The following is a 17,409-nucleotide window of genomic DNA, read 5'->3' as shown; positions in this document are numbered from 1 at the left end:
TCCATCCCTACCCTGAGCCCAGCCTCTGAGATAGTATCCCTTGGCAAAGTTGCATCAGCCCCTAAAAGCTATGTCAGCCCTGCCATCCAGGCCAATGGTCTACGAGTAGTAGTCCAAGGACACCTGGAGGACATTGCCTTGGCTTCCCAGGATAGGGTTTAAAGGCACAGGAGGCTCCCACATTGCTGAAGGGAGCAGGTGTGGACAAAATGTGCATAAAGATAGGGGGTTGGGTAGGCAAATTATTAAAAACACCCTAAAGTATGCATTTATTATTTTATGCTGCATAGTTGCTTTATATGTATGCTTTAAACTTATAGAGTGTTATATTAGCCAGTGTTAAAGAATAGTGAAAAGGTGATGGAGAAGTTAAGCAAAGAAGTAAGGCAAATGGTGTTGGAAATGGAAAAGGTTAAAGAATGTAGGGATCAGGAGATTAATTTAATATTCAACTTATTAGTCGCTTATCTGGCTGAATTGTCAGCCACTCTAAGCGACGTACAAAGCAGAACATGTAAACATCAAAACATTAAGAGACTAACAACCCAAGGCAGCTTACACACAAAAAAAATACAAATACAAAATACAAATAAAAACAATACAATTTACAAAAAAAAAATCAAACTAACGAAGTCTTAACATCTCTAAAAAAACAGGAACAGCAAACCAAAAGCATTCATCTTCCTGGTAAAAGGCAGTCCCCAGAAAAATGTCACTAAGAGCAGGGGTGAGGGGCAAGGCAGGTGGAAATGCTTGCCCCTTGATGGTCCCACCACAGTCTCATCCCTGCAGCAGGAGATCTATGAGATTATGCAAACTGATGTAAATGATTGTGGAAATTGTATTTCCAAAGGGGGGAATTGATATGGTTAAATGGGTTTTTCTGCAGAATCCTCAATAAGCCAAGTTATACGGTAGGTGAGAAAGAGGAAGGAGAGAGAGAGTGGAAAATAAGGAGTGAGATGTACGCAGTTTGTATTTTCTCCATTGTTCTAAAGACTGTTACAGCAGCTATTAGTCATGTGTTAAAAACAAACTCAGTTATGACAATAAGTATTTTGCAGCCATTATAATTGGGCGGAGTTCTGTGTGCACTTTGGTGTCCATGTGAACTATCCCAACATGTCGTTTGAATAAAGTTTGAAATCATTTCTGGTGTTTATTTTGGCTTCCACATCAGCAATTTACAAAAGACATTAAAACTAACAAGAAGACAGTAAAGAACAAGTAATTAAAAACATTTTGATACAAAACAGCAACAGACTAAAAAGATTAAAACCTATCAACATGTATGTGTCTGGATAGGCTTGCCTGAAGAAAAAAGTTCTAAGCAGGTGCTTAAAGGAATGGAGCAAACGTGCCTGCCTGATGTCAATAGGCAGAGAGTTCTGAAAAGTAGGTGCTACCATACTGAAAGAAAAAAAACCTTACAAGTACGGAATGAGTACAGTACTATGTGGCACCTGTAACCGTGCCTGTTCAGCAGATCGAAGCAGTCGAATGGCCACATAGGAGGTAAGGCAGTCCCACAAGTATTCTGGTCCCAAGGTGTTAAGGGTATTATATACCAATAGTAAGAACTTGAGCTTGGCCTGGTAACAAATTGGTAACCAGTGCAGATCCTTGAACAGAGCTGTTATATGCTGACAGGGTCTCACTCCTGGACAAATAAATCAGACAGGTCTAAGTGCATGAAGTGCACAGTCTGTTCCAGCAGCGCTTGCCATTGTAGTCTATGTAAAATGGTAAGTGCCATGAAACAAATGGATCCGTGCGTCAAATCCCAACAGGTCATCCAGGTAACTTGATTGGATGTTACTGATGTGTGACATGACTTTCCTGACATCCAGGTTTAAAAAGCAAAGGGTATCTCCAAAACACTCCAGGAGGCACATGGATGTTAAATGGCCATCAGAAACCTTTCCAGAATGACCACTGGACTTGCAGCCTTACCTCCTGTTCCAAAAGCCTCAATGGAGGCTTCAGCCAAGCAAGGAGGGTCTCAAGTAGGGTGTGGCCTAGGGGACCTGAGCCCCAGGTTGTTTGTGGTGGACTTTAGATCTCCTGCCCTTCCCTCCTTTTTAAAATGAAAAAAAAATCTTTTTACTTTGCATATGGTACAGTTGGGCTCCCTGCAAAGCATTAGGGCTGGAGAGGCCCAAACCATCCACCATCAGAGTTTTTTAAAGCAGATTTTCCAACTGAACAAATTCCCCATTGGACACCCCACACCAACACACACATAGCAGGGTTTGGCAGTTTCTCAATAGGAGACAGTAGTTCTTATCTACTATACAGCAACAATTCATTTATGAATTTGCCTTAGTTCACTAACACAAGAATCCCAATAGCTCCTGTATAGATATAAATCCCAACTCTGTGACACGCCAGTGCAAGGGCCATTGGATCATCCTGAAAGTTGCCTGTCCATTGCTGTTGGCTCATGAAACCTGTGCTGCCAAAACTGGTACCTCTCCAACACTGGGCTTCTCCCATTTCCACCAAGATTGCCTGATAAACAGCTGGTGGCTTGAAACTAGGCCAGAGCTTGGAAGTAACTAGTTACAAGTAACGAATTACTTGTAATTCATTACTTTTTGAGTAACGAGTGGGTAATTCCTTTACATTTTGATTGTAATAGAACTAGGAGTAATTTCACTACTTTTGTGGAGTAATTGTAGCGTTTCCAGAATTACTTCTGGGCATTACTTGGGGGGGACAGGGGAAGTCTTCTGCTCCTCTGATTTGTGGATGAAAATCATGTGCCTCAAACTGGGCTTCTGTGCAGTGTTGCTCTTTCCTCATGTTCTGTGGATGGGGAGGAGGCGACGAGGGAGGAGCCAGAGAGTGAGACGGGGTGGAGTGGAGAAAACAATTATTTTAAAAAATGGATAGTGGTGGTGAAGAATGGAGTGGAGGGGAAAAGGATCCAGAGGTTAAGAACATGGATAAAGGAGGAGAAGGAGGCAGCAGCAGAATGGAGATAAAGAACTGTGGAGGTGAAAGATGACAACATGTGTGTGTGTGTGTGTGAGAGAGAGAGAGAGAGAGAAAATACTGTGTTGGCACTTGGCACACAATGTGGCCTCTACCACCCTCTCTGGCTACTGTGCTGCATTTGCAGTATTTTAACTTTTTTGTATCTCGGGGGAAAATGTTTGCTTGAGTGAGTGTCCCTTAGTTGGTGGCAGGGCAGGGTCTGGGAGGTGGTTAAGTGAGAGAGATTATGCTGGCTGGCTGAGTGGGGGGGTTGCACTTGGTTTGACGTGCAAAGATCTGAGTAGTGGCCTCAGCCTCCCTCCCCACCACCCTTACCAGCGGAGAGACCACCATTGCTATCTTATGAATAAAAATAATTATTCTACTACCTCTGTATGTGTGTGTTTATTTTTAATGTTGTTTTAGGCTACTTAGATGTGCAGCAGCCAAGGCCAGCACCTTGTAGGCGTTTTTTTTTTAAAGTAACTGAAATGTAATTGTAGTGATTACTTTGGAGGAAAAGTAAAGTAATCAGTTACTTTCAGAGCAATTGTAATTGTAACGGTAATTGCTGCTTTTTTGGACCATGTAACTTTAACTGTAATTTATTACTTTTTAAAAGTAATCTTCCAAGCTCTGAACTAGGCCATAGGCCATTTTACACTGCAGTCAAAAAGGCCTGCAGTACTGACACCATAAGGTATTGTTGCTTGTGTATTTGTGGGTTCAGGGGTGAGGGGCATACATATGGCTAAAAAAAACAGGAAAGCAGGTCCCCCCATTCTTAAGTAAAAACCTCCCTGCACAGAGTCAGATACCGACCATGGCTTGGGCTTATCTTAGCCAGCAAGGAATGCCAAAACTGTCTCTAGCAGCAAGTACAATTCTCCTCTGCCCTTAGAACAGTAAGAGTCAAAAGGAGCCTAAAAGGCCATCGAGTCCAACCCCCTGCTCAATACAGGAATCCAGCTTAAATCATAATCGACTGTTGGCTGTCCAGCTGCCTCTTGAATGCCTCCAGTGTTACAGAACCCACCACCTCCCTAGGTAATTGGTTCCATTGTCATTAGGTTTTTCCTGATGTTCAGCCGAAATCTGCCTAACTTGAGCCCATTATTCCATGTCCTGCAGTCTGGGACAATCCAGAAGAGATCCTGGCCCTCCTCTGTGTGATAACCTTTCAAGTACTTGAAGAGTGTGATCGTATCTCCCCTCAGTCTTCTCTTGTCAAGTCTAAATATGGCCAGTTCTTTCAGTCTCTCCTCATAGGGCCTTGTTTCCAGTCCCCTGATCATCCTCACCCTCCTCTGAACCTGTACCAGTTTGTCTGCATTCTTCTTAAAATGTGGTGTCCAGAACAGGACACATTACTCAAGAGGAGGCCCAACCAGTGCTGAATAGAAGGGAACTAGTACTTGACACAATTTGGAAACTGTGAAAGTCTGGAAACTCACCTTCCTCAGCCCTTCAGAGAAATGAATCCTGCTTCTGCTAAGCTTTTACAGCAATAATTGTTAGTGCCCTGTTTAGACAAACATCACAGGACAAGCCCAAACTCTTTGTTCAGGATGGGAAGGTTTCTCATCCTTCCTTCTCAAACCTCTCAGTTTATAGCAGCTGCAGCATCACAAGCTCAGAGACTCCTCAACTAACTGTGACGAGGCCCAACAGGCTGCACTACGAAGGCTGAAGCAGCACAACAAGGCCGCCAGACAAAGGGAAAGACAGGGAGATCTATGTTTGTGCCCTAAACCTATTCCAATATTGCCAGGTCTACTGAAATATATGCTGATCTACTGCTTGCCTGAAAAGTACCTTTGAACAAATCTACTGATAGTTGGCCAGACATGATTTATATTTCACTCAGGCTTGCTCTGGATCCCTATAAGGATTCTGTTCATCACCTAAAAATATATGAATGTAATTGTGATTAACAAAACAGAGGTTTTTATTGTATTAGCAAAACGTTTCAGCTTCCGCCTTCATCAGCTGCTACCATACAAAAATGCTGTTACCAAGGTGGCAGTTATAGAGCTTTGAGGATGGAATGCTCAGAGGGGCTTCACTTGCAGAAGCTAAGTAATGCTGGTACTGTCCTCCAGGTTCAGGCCATGTGGTGCCAATGTGTCCAGAGAGTACATTATTTATTTATTTATTTATTTATCTATTTTGTATCCCGTCCTTCCTCCCAGCAGGAGCCCAGGGCGGCAAAAGTTCTCCCTTTTAGTCAATGCTGCTGGATCTGTTGGCATCTCTATCACTGATATAGAAAAGTCCAACAGGCTGTGACCCTCAATGTCAAAATTTTGCAACTAGTTGCTCCACTTTTTTTTGTTAAGATTGCTGATTAGCCAGTCAGATTGGCCATGGTGTTCAGTGTGTACTCTCTAGGATGGTCTCAACTGCTCCCTCTGCCAGAGTATTTTGTATTGTCTCCAGAATCAAGTTGTTGCCAACCGATGAAAAAAACAAGGGTTCTTCAAGGCTATTTAGAAGGATGTGATGAAGTGTCAAATGGCTGAAGATGATCAGGAGGTAGTTCCAAAATAAGATGGTGTTTTAATATGGTTTGGGCAGTTTAAGAATTGAAACTGAGTGAATTCTACCCTTATATAATTTGTGTACATGCTGTCCCTGATATTGCGTGTCATGGAAGTGCTTAATAAAGACATATGCCTAAGGTGTCCGGTTTCCTCCCCATGTTTCCAGCTGCACATTTTGTGTCCAACTGCACACTAAAAAACCTTGATATTGTCTACATTGGCTGGCAGTGGATCTCCAGAATTCCAGACTGGGGTCTCTCTCAGCCAAAGCTGGAGATGCCAGGAACTGAACCTGGGGCTTTCTGCATGCCAGGCAGATACTCTTAACACTGAGCTGCAATCCTTCTTCAGGTACTGCAGACTGGCTCCCAGTGAAAAGCACCACCATTGCTCATCGCTGAAAAGTACCCAGGGGCCTGGTGGGGAAGGCAGTAAACAGCAGGGTGGATGGTTCAAGTTGGTAAAGTGCCCTTCCAAGCCCCTGGAGTTCTTGGTCAGCGCCCAGTCTAGCTGATAGCTGGTGTCGAGCCTAAGATCTTCCTCAGAGACAGGGCAGGTTCTGGATTTACATAGGTCCTAGGCTATACTTATGTATATAAGAATTGTTTTTATTATTTTTACCCCTATATTGTATTATGTATAATATCCATTTCGTTTGGGTCTAAGACTGTAAATAAAGTTCTTCTTCATAGGTCCTAGGCAAAGTGGTAGGCCTCTTGCTCTGACAACAAGCCCTGGTAGACTCACCTGGCTGCAGTGGCAATGCTCAGAGGAACACTGGGTGGATGGATTAAACCATTTTTTTAAAGTTTCAATAATGCCCCAGCACAATGGTAGATGGGGGGCATTCTGGGAAATTAAAAGTGGCAAGATGCAGCTGGCTAATGCTGCTTGCAGTGGCACCTCAATAAAATAAAAATAAATAAGAGGGGGCTTAAGGGTCAGCAGTGGATGCTGTCAGCATGGTGGGGCTCCGGAAGCTGCCTAAAGATGCCAGATGCTAGCACCAATTTTTCTCCAGGTGTGTCCACTATGCAAGCAAGACAAGAAGCAGAAAAAGAAAAAAGGGGGGCACCTGGTGTGTATGCCAATCCCTTTTAAGCACCAAAGACCTTTCGCCCCCTACCTATACTTGTAGCCTCTGGTGGATTGCTTATTTCTGGTGCGGTCATCTTTAATGCAAGACTGCATACTGTTGTTAATCGGGCCGTGGAGTTACAGTGTTTGATCATGTTGCAATGGTCAATTGTAAAAAGCCTTGGAAAAATCTAATCAATGTGTTTTAAACAAAATAAATATTGAAAAGCACTGGGTTTCTAAAAGTTGCCAGAAGGCCACACCAGAAGGTGGGTCTACAGTAATAATTGCAGTAAAATCTGCATTGGTCAACACCTGTTTCCCTTTCAAAATGGTTTCAAAATTCCTTTGGCTTTCTAGTCCATGTTAATAATAAATAGCTTGTCATATAAATTTCAAGGCAGTTTACAGTAAATACAATAAAGCTAAAAATAGGTTTACAAACAATACAAAAACACCAACCTCAACTCAAAAGGCTGACAGTCACTCTGGTAACTTAGGAGCTGACTTGCATTAAATTAGGGGGGGCATAGTTGAGAGGTTAGGTCATCATGAAGGTCCCAGGTTCAATCCCCAGTGTCTCCAGTCAGGGCTATGAGAGACTCTGTGCCAGAAGCTCTGGAGAACCGCTGCCAGTCAGTGTAGACAATGCTACACTAGATGGACCAATGGTCTGACTTTGGAAAATAGGAAACTGCCTTATACTAAGTGCATTACAACTTTTTTTAAAAGCATGTGTTAAGTTGCTTAGGAAGCACCTTACTGTGTATCAAGTCCAACCATTGGAACGGCTAGCTCATTATGACTGGCAGTTGTCAGGCCCAGGATGTGACTCAGGAACCAGACCAACGGCTGTAGTTAATTTGTGTTTTATTAGGGTAATGTCCAAACAAAGACTGCGTTTTCTCATGAAGCAATACAGGGATACAGGTCCTGCGGCATTGGGAGAAAGTTGACAGAGCAAGGGACTTCTTCCAGCCTGTTCTTTAAGAAGGGGCCAAACGGGCGCGCAATCTTTCGCTCCTCCTTAACTGCCCCTCAGGTACTGCCCGCCTTCCCCCCCTTCTCTCCTGTCTTTTCAGCTGTCTGCGTGTGCGCGGTGAGGGGGGAAGCATCACCCCCTCCTCTTCTGAAGTTTCCGATTCCAGGATGGGGGATAGGGGAGGGGCTGATGGTAAACTGCCTCCCCGCTTTTCGGCTGTGAGCAGCCCTCCCTCTTTCCCCTCTTGCTCTGAGCCTGAAAGAGGGGGAGGCGTGAGAATGTCCAGGGAGGGCTCAGGCTCCCCGTTGCTAAGCGACCTTATCACTGGCAGTTCCTCTGTTTCGTCTTCGCTCCAAAGGGGGGAAGTTCCTCCCCCTTCCCTCTGCCATCCATCCAAATACTCTTCTCCCAACTCTCCGGGATCCAGCTCCCCGGGATTGGGACCCCAGCTCTGCCTTCCGACAGCAGTGGATTTCCATTTCAGGCAGGATCTTTTCGCAGACCTAGCTGGATATACTGGTGTTTCAACCTGTCATCTCTGGCAGGCAAAGCATTTGCTCTGCCACTCAGCCTTGGCCATGCCCCATACTGTCAATTTGATTTTTAGGGTATCCTGCAGCCAGTAAAGGCACGAAACAACCTATCAGTCAAAGTGTTCGAGATAGCTGTGATTGACCCCTCCACTCAGCTCTGACCATTGGCAATGCTGACTGCGGCTGATGGGAATTGGGCACCTCACATCTGGAGGGGACTCTTAGCTAGTCCTATGTTAAACAAAACTTGAAAGAAATCAAAGATAATACTAAATGAATTGAATTAGTGATAAAAGGACAGACCACCAACACTGCTGGTTTATTATGTGTATTTAGAGTGGGTGTCCTAGAACTCCTTCCCACAATACTTTTATGTCCAATTTGTTCTTCCTTCAAAATTGCTAAATCCATCTCTTCTGGTGAAGCCTTTCACGGAATTACTAAGGGGTTATCCCCTGCTTAGATTAATCCTAAATATGTGCCAGAGATCAGAATACATATTCTTCCCATTACCCTTGCCTCCAACTTTATCCTCTCCACCTCCTTTTATGGAATTTGTTTTAAGCTCCTTGGGGAAGAGCCATTACTCTGTTTGCTGCTCTATAAAGCACTATGCACATTTGATTGCATCGTGTGTCTGATTCTTAAGGGACATTTTCTGGCATAATTTTGATTCAAAGTTATGAACGTTTATCTTTTCCTTATCTCCATGGGTCTGGAAGCAAACAAGAAGCTGGTCAGGTGGTGTTAAATCTGCTTGATGGTTTCATTCAATTTAGTCTTGCTCTCTCACATATATAAGCATTTTGAGGATGGACAAGTGAATAAAACATTAAGATTGCTACACAAATGATACAGCAGTAATAAAACATGAACCTTAGGCTGGCATCCTAATAAAGAGGCAAGACAGCTAAATTCATACTTGGCAAGGTGATGCAGGAACTTGGTTCTTGATGCATCATGAACTATATCTTGTAGAAATCTCTTAACAGTGCTTCACTATCTTCAGGCCAGTCCATAACATTATAAACATTAAAATTTACTTTCCAAACATTAAAATTTACTTTCCAATACTTCAAGGATTCCACTTTACTTTAAATGCGCCTTAACAGGATTGAATTCTATGGCTCCCATCATCCTTGTACCCCTCTACATACTATCCCACCTAGAGGTGTGAAGTCCCGTAAAAAAAACTTTCCCCCCCTTTCCCCCCCAAAGCCTTGGGGTTTTTTCTTCTGAAAAATGAATTATGGAATGTCCTAGTTTAAATAAAATGTTTCATTGAATCTTGGTCCCCCCTTTTTTTCTCAGTTCTTTTTATGGGAATGGATGCTTTATGTTGATGGTTGTTTTTTAATTGTTTTTTGCCTGCTCCTCATAAACTGGCAAAACGAAAGAGGTTCCTTACAGCTCAGGATCTTGCAGATCCATTTGTTACCAAAAAAAGTAAAAAATTTAAAAAGTAAATTCAATTTGTAATAATTGTTTGAATAAAATGTACTTTTACCAAATGTGGTAACTTTATGCCAAACCAACTTGTACATAATTACATTTGATGGTCCTGAAGTAACAAAGTGACTTTCAATCTGTAAAAAGTACTAATATTGCATTTTTTCAATTTTTTTAAAAAAAACTTTTTTCTGGGAAAAAAAGGGGAAAAACCTTTTCCCCCATGGCTTCAAAATTTCCAGAAATTTTACATCTCTAATCCCACCTCTACAATGCCACCCCCACTTTCCCCAACCCCTTTTCTTGCTTCCTCGGTGGCCAAAGTAGGAATATAGAAAGCCGCCTTTTATACTGAGTCAGTCCACAGGTCCATCTAGCTCAGTATTGACTACTCTGACTGGCAGCAGCTCTCCAGGGTTTCAGACAGGGGTCTCTCCCAGCCCCACCTGGAGACACCATTGGGGATTGAACCTGGGACCTTCTGCATGCAAAGCAGATGCTCTACCACTAAACTACAGCCTTTCCCTTCAACGTAGACACACTGTCCCCATCTGGCAGGAGTTAACAGATCCTGAACACAGGAAGCTACCTTACTCCAAGTCAGACTATATGACCCTCTAGCCCAGTATTTTACTCTTTTTGGGGTGGGATATAAATTTAATAATAATATGACAGTAATGCTCCAGGATCTCAGAAGGGTCTTCTCCACCATACCCCATCCCTTTTAGCTACAGATGGGGGAACCCTGTGTGTGAAAGGCAGGTGTTTCACCATTTATTACAACAGTGGGGAACCTGCGGCCCTCCAGATGTGGTTGGCCTCCAGATCCCATCATCCCTGACCAATGGCCATGCTGGCTGGGGCTGATGAGAGCTGGAATCCAACAACATCTGGAGAGCCACAGGTTGCCTCCACCTTTCCCAGCTGAATGGAATGCAAGAACGCACACACACACACACAACTATATTTTCAAAAGCAGATGGGTTCACAAGGAGATACTAACACTCGACATTTTTATTTTTGTATTTAAGCACAAAAAGTGTTGACATATACATTTTTACATTAAAAAGATCAGAGAGGTGGAAAATACACCCAGGAGGGGGAAGACATTTTAAAAATCTCATTTCTTCCATCATTTACTTATATTCAAAGGAGGACGAAGACAGAGGTCAAGAGATATTTCTGAGATGTAACGGGCTGCATAAAAAACCCATGAGGGATCTGGAAACAATCAGGGGACCTATTTAGAAAAAGACACTGGATCATGAAAACGAGCAAAAGCGAAGAAAAACTCAGCAAGACTTCAAATGTCTTACTCCTCTGAATATTCCCTTGTACTACTAAAAATAGCCTGCAGGCCACTCACCTGATGGAGCGCCATACACATTTCAGATCAGTTAAGCCAGTATGTCATAGAAATAACTGTGAGTGACAGATCAATTAGTGTCTTTAGAGCAATATTCCTGGTCACCTAAATTTCCCCAAGAAAGCACACCTCTTGGAGACAAAAGTCAAAGCAAGCACTGTAGGTGGTGGTAGCTAGTTCTGGCTTCTACACCTATTTGTCCACAAAGGCTAAGACAGCACTTCCAGTTACACACTCAACACACCCCAAGGCATTTCTGAAGCCCAAGTTCAGCTTCTGGGTCTCACACATGCTCCCTCCTCCTTTCCCTGCCCCTCCAAGTTATTGCCAAGGCTGTCTCTCTCCCACTACCACTTTTCAATCCAGGGTGTTACTAGGTTCACTGTTCTCACCACCCTTTCAAATAGACCTGGAGGCATAAACCTGCCTTTCCATTCATTCACACCCCCATTGTGTATATGGAAGTGTATGGAAATGAATATTCTTCATACCCTGTGCTCACTGAGGTAAGCTAACAAAAACTAGGGATTCTGTTATTGCAGCAATCGGGGCAGAAATTCCACAACCTCAAAACTCAGCATAACAGGATTCTCCCTGTAGTGGAATATGTAGAGGCACTGTGAAATTAGCCATTCATTTGCTATAGCAAAACCACTGTCACTGAATGCGCTTTGCATGAATCACACCAAACACGCTGCAGTTTCAGGAAAGGTGTCCCTCAAGACGGAGCACAGTCAGGAAACACGCAATGCATTCACCTGGAGCTGGATATAGTAGCTCACATTTTAAAAAACAGCTAATACTGCAGTCTTTTTTGCAACAACTCTTGATTGTTTCCCAGAAAACCTCACTCCCTGGACTGTTGAGAATGGAAGCAGGCGCTCGGAGAGGAGAAAACCACTTTAAAGCAGAAGTTAGGATAGTAACTGAAATCAGCACAGGATCATGGCAAAGATTTACGAAGTTGCTTAAAGTTCATTGCCCTGTCCTCTCAAAGTTGATTTCATGACCCAGCCTGCTTCCCCATCGGCTCCCTGGATCCCAAGATAACAGTCCCAACAAGGAACCTATAGGATGGCAACGGAGCTAGTGAATAATCCCTAACACCCACAAGTTTAAGGCTAGGATGAGGGATGCACCTGCAGCAAATAATCCACAGGAAATCATCCTTCCAGGGGGGAGATTTTTATGTTCCACTGATCAAGTCCCATTGAATTGGGGGGGGGGGAGAGAAGGGGCTGTGTGGTGAAGGAAAGGCATCTCTCTACTGGTAGCCCCTTGGAGCACGGAGCACGTTCACACCAAAGACATGAGCCAAACATCCCTCTTACGCTGCAAGTGAAAGATCAGCAACCAATTAAAACCCCAAATCAAGAAGCGCAGTGGCCACCATTAGAACCCTCAATGAGGCTATATTGGGGGGTGGGGGAGTCATCCTTCACAGCAGTGTCTGGTGGAAGAGAAGTCAGAGTGCAAAACTGGCTTCCCAAAACCCCTGTGATGGAAGGAAGGGGAAGTGAAAGAAATGTACAAACTGAGGTCACAAGGAGAGATATATTTGATTTAAGGGATACTTTCAGGGGGACGGGGGACGACACACACCAAACACTGCCCTGATCCTGGCCCTTCCCACCAAAAGGACACTGATGCAGGCAGGACAAAGCTTGAAAGAAACCTCTCTTTGCAAGCATCTTGGGAGTCAAGACTGGTATCCGTGGAAAAGAGCATCCTGAACGGTAAAAGATCAGGGAGTGATTAGAGCAAGTGTGGAAGGGAATAAGATGCAAGCTCCATCTAGGAGCCTTCAGTTCCCCCGGAAAGCACTCTGTGCAGCTGTAGAGGCTGCTCCAGTGGCAGCATTCTGGAAGTTCCTGTTGGTGAGGATGCCTTGGGAGAACTCCTCCTGGGCCCTCTGGAAGCTGGCTCCTGTCCGGCGATACATAGAATGAACCTTAGGAAAGGAAGAGAAGACTGGCATCAACATGGGCATATCCCCCAAAAGCTGTTGTGATTCCAAATCCCATCAGCTCTAGCCAGTATGGCCAATGGTCAGGGTTGATGGGCGTTGTGGTCCAGCAATATCTGTACTGAGAGCAGTGCATTTTCTTCAACACAGGCTCCAGGAGGCACTCCTCTCAGTTACACAGAGGTGGGAGGTGGGGAATCTGCAGCCCTCCGGGTATTTGTTGCACCATGACTCCCATTGGCCAGGGGAGTGGAAGGGTGTATAACCAAGGGCAGAACTCCCCGTTAGTTCCCTTCTGTAAAAGTATGGAAATTGCAGTAGCCCTGGACCCACTGTGGAGTATTTCCATCCTGTGCACAACTCACCTTCTTCAACAGGATGAGAGAGAGAACAGCACAGGCCGTGAAGAATGCAGCCACCACCATCATGATGACTGCCACAGCCATGTTACTCCCAGTCTCCGTCAAAGCTGCAATCCAGCCACTGGAACAGAAGAGTGGAAAAACCTGGGTGAGCAGGGAAAGGACCAACAACCCAGGCTCCGGGGTGAGGTAAACACCTGCTGGATCAAACCACAGTCCTTGTCTAGTCCAGCATCCTGCTTCACAAAGTGACCAACTAGATGTCGATAGGAAGCCCAGAGGTAGGCCAGAGACACAACACCCCTTTCCAATTGTTGCCCCCAGCAACTCACATGCATGGGCACACTGTCCCTGAACATGAATGCTCCACATGGCTGGATAGGTCAGAATGGAGGATAGAGCAGGCAAGGACCCATCAGGTAATGTGTAACTTTTGCTGTCCCACAAATTCCATATCCAGGATCGCTATGTTTATGTAAACTTAGTTGCACACAATTAGTTAAGATTTTTATTATTATTATTTTTCCTCAGCCATGCATACTTTGTTTGCCACTGTCTTTTAAATTCATAATTTTGAAGTAAAAAACTACACGCAGATATGACAAATAGGTTGAATCAGTTTTCCTTAAAGGAATCATGTCTCAAATAAATGAAATTTATTTTCCAAAGAAAAGGAAAAAAATTCTGCGAGGGAGCCCAGATTCCGCACATCAATGCGTATCTATTTTTATTTTGTTTCTCTGAACCTTGCATTTTGGAAAGTCCTGGATATCCATCAATTCTGCAATGGGCAAAGACAAACAGAAGGAGAAAGGTCATAGGAAGCTGCCTTATATCAAGTCAGACTACTGGTCCATCTACCTAGTATTGCTGGCACTGGCAGTGGCTCTCCAAGGTTTCAGAGAGATGGCTTTCCAGCTTGAGATGCTGGGCACTGAAGCTCGGACATTCTACATGCAAAGCACATGCTCTGACCACCGAGTTATGACCCTTCCATTGGATTCAAGCTGTCTGAGGCAGAATTTATCTACAGGTATTTACATAGAGCTTACCTCTCCATTTTTTTTAAAAAAAAGTGCCCAATGCTGCTATCGTACAAAGGGGGGCGAGACTCACCCAGCTTTGCTAGAATACATTGTTATCAATTTGATGCACATAATTCTAGTTTCCTGTCTTGCTATTTAATATGGTACAAATAATCTCTAGCACAGCTTGGAAACCATCAGTTCTCATGGATGCGCATTGGTGCATGTTTACCCAGAAGTGAGAGCCCTGCTGCGTTCAAATGAACGTACTTCTAGGAAAGCGTGCAGAAGATCACAGTATGTGAAAACGGGGGCAGGGAGAAATAGTCAGCATTTTACCACTAGGACTATAGACTAAAATATAATACCAAAACCATATTTATTTTATTTACGCAAACATTGTTACCCTGCCTTTGATAGCATGGAAACCAAAATCATCTAACGATCTACAAGCAAGAGCAAACATTTAGTAGCTAATCTGAGTTACGTGATTTGCGGTATATTCAACTATGGATCAAACTGCCTTTCAAAAAGGGCATTTGATTTGTATGATGGTCAACTCAGTTCTGTTCAACTGAAGGAGTTGCATTTGCTTACCTCTCCTTTTTTAAAAAATGAGGAAATCATGAGAATAAGTCAATACACGCATACCCTGCTTAACGTCGCTTCACTTAACGTCGCCTCGCTATAACGTACATGCTCCATATGCCACCATACCCCGCTTAACGTAGGCGTGCTTCGCAATTACGGACACTTAATGGCATGACACTGCTGATCATATGCCATGCTGGCTGGGGCTGATGGGAGTTGTAGTTCAGCAACATCTGGAAAGCCACAGGTTCATAACCCTTCCTCCAGACTCTGTAACCGTTTTCTCTTTCCCCACTGAACTCCACTAGGAGATTTATGCTGATTTGGTGTCTCTTGAGGAGGAGTCCCAAAAAGATGAATGTTGCATTATTGTCAATGTTAGTCTGTTCCAAACAAGCAAGAATGGACGAGATGGCAGGCAATGGGAAGAGAAGACTATCTCAAGCAGGAAAACAATGAAAAGAAGGATTGCTGAAGACAAACACAAGAGAGCATGCAAGGGACCATGGCGGTAAGATGAGGATGCATTAGGAAAGGTTAGAGGAGATACATGCCTTTCAGGTGAAGGACTTAAGAGCAGGAAGCATTGGAGTTAAGAGGCGCTTTGCTGGGATCTGTGGAAGCCGCAGAATAGAAAAGAAAAGAGAGAAGCTTTAGAAGAGCACAACTATGGAAGCCTTATAGGCAACTGTATGCCTGGAGCAAAAGGGACCATTTGCTGACCGGTATTGCCTTTCATCAAGGACCGCAGCAATCAGGCTTACCTGATTCCCCAGTTAGGAATGCCAACGGCCTGGATGATGTAGATGGCAATTTGGCAAAGAAATATAAAGAAGAACACAAAGAAGCTGAAGGAACTGTCGGACCTGCAAAGAGAAAGGGAGTCCTCAGTCTAAACGTTTTTAGAAGTATACAATAAAAACTATGTAGCTTTTTAAGCTAGGTGCTAAGCCAAGTTCTGTGCAAACTCCAGATCTTGTACAGTGACTGGAACAGACACAAGGATTCTGTCACTGAACAGCATCATTCCTACAGCAATGAATGGAACAGTCTCAGTACAGCCGTGCTTTTAACACATGGTTAGCCAATCTAGAGCCAAGCATTTGGCCAACATGACAACCCCTTTTACCCATATCAAATAGTATTCCCCCTCTTATGGGCTGCCCCTTTTTACATGCCCCCCTTCTCTCTAACCTACAAGGTTACTGCCCGAAACCACTGTTACCCCTATAGCTCCACAGCCAACCTCATGGCATTACAAAACTTACTGATGGAAGGGAGCAATTAGGATAACTTTGCAAGGGGTCCAGCTCTCCAAATGATTAACCCATGAATAAGCTTCTAGCCAGCTGAGACACTAAAGCAAGGAGTGAACACCCATACCGATGAATGTACTCTGGATTGTCATTTGTTGGCTTTTCTCTGGGCTGGTTTTGGCCAGGAGCCACCTGCTGCCAATTCCTAAAAAGTTACCCTAAAAGGTTAACATGCTGTATTTGGAACATGAAAATTGGATTCAATTCCTTACTCAGCTATCAATCTCCCTGGGTGGTCTTTGACAAGCCACCAACTCTTAGCCCAACCTGGTGCTCTCCTGTCATTTTGGATGACTCCCATCAGCTCCAGAAAGTGCATGCTTATATCTTGGAGGTGTCATCCAAAACTCCTGGAAGGCACCAGGTTGGGGAACAATGTCTTAGCTTAATCCATCTCACAAGGCTGCTGTTGTTGAGAAACTAATGTATTAAGAACTCCTTAGCAGAAGGGTGAGAGACAGCTGGGATAAAGACGTGACCACAAAAATATCTCCCCAACTTTTTATGTACAAATATTTTATCCCGCATCTTATAATTACAAATGTCTTCAAGGGGACTTGCTTTGAAGCTTATCTAACACAGATGCAGATGTGGGTTCTATGCTATATTATAGCATATAGACATGAAAGATCAGTTTCCCACCCCTCCCCAATCTGGGATGCAGTACTTGCCTGAAAGCCTTGTAAATTGGCCGATACCAACAGAGGAAAGCACAGGGAGTGAACAAGACAAACCACAGGATGGACAGGCCAAAGTCTACTCCTCTCCCATTTTGATCTGTGAACCATGCCAGGCAGGCGAGCAGGTTTAACAGCAGGGTAATCGAGTGAACTGTCCAGGATAAAAAGCAAAGCTGATCGGCATACAAAAGACCCCCTTAAAAAGCTGAAGGGTCTACAATCTCTAGATCTCTGTGGATCGGACTGGATGTGTGTGCCAAAAATAATTCTGCACCAACATGCAAGTTTTGCTTTTGGGACCCATGATGCCAAACAAGATTGATTTACTTCATTGACACCAGCTCATTCCAACTGCAGTCTGGGGCCTGATTCAGACAACCAAATCTCAGGTTAATAAGCTGAAATACACATATTCTCCCCTGCCCCCACTGTGTACTCATGCCACTCTGATCGTTTTTCAGCACGCTTCGATAAGCCAGGAAACCCTTAGATACCCACAGTTTTCAATTATGTCCAACTGGGAAACTCTTGTTATCAGGT

At 43.9% G+C, this 17,409-nt stretch overlaps 1 protein-coding gene across 1 annotated transcript in view; it reads right to left on the bottom strand.

The window, feature by feature from the left end:
* Positions 1-10,559: 10,559 nt before the first annotated feature.
* SCAMP2 (secretory carrier membrane protein 2) overlaps positions 10,560-17,409 on the bottom strand; it is a 38,738-nt gene continuing 31,888 nt past the window's right edge. The window contains exons 6-9 of the mRNA XM_061595082.1: positions 16,861-17,020; positions 15,638-15,739; positions 13,261-13,378; positions 10,560-12,880 (exon numbers count right to left, since the gene is read on the bottom strand). Of these exons, the coding sequence (XP_061451066.1) occupies positions 12,734-12,880; positions 13,261-13,378; positions 15,638-15,739; positions 16,861-17,020 (527 nt within the window). The 3' untranslated portion in view covers positions 10,560-12,733. The remainder of the gene's footprint in view (positions 12,881-13,260; positions 13,379-15,637; positions 15,740-16,860; positions 17,021-17,409) is intronic.

The sequence above is a fragment of the Rhineura floridana genome, chromosome 14 (genome assembly GCF_030035675.1).
Source record: "Rhineura floridana isolate rRhiFlo1 chromosome 14, rRhiFlo1.hap2, whole genome shotgun sequence".
NCBI lineage: Eukaryota > Metazoa > Chordata > Lepidosauria > Squamata > Rhineuridae > Rhineura > Rhineura floridana.
Note: the sequence above shows the minus strand (reverse complement) of the source record. Positions and strands in the feature narration are given on the sequence as shown.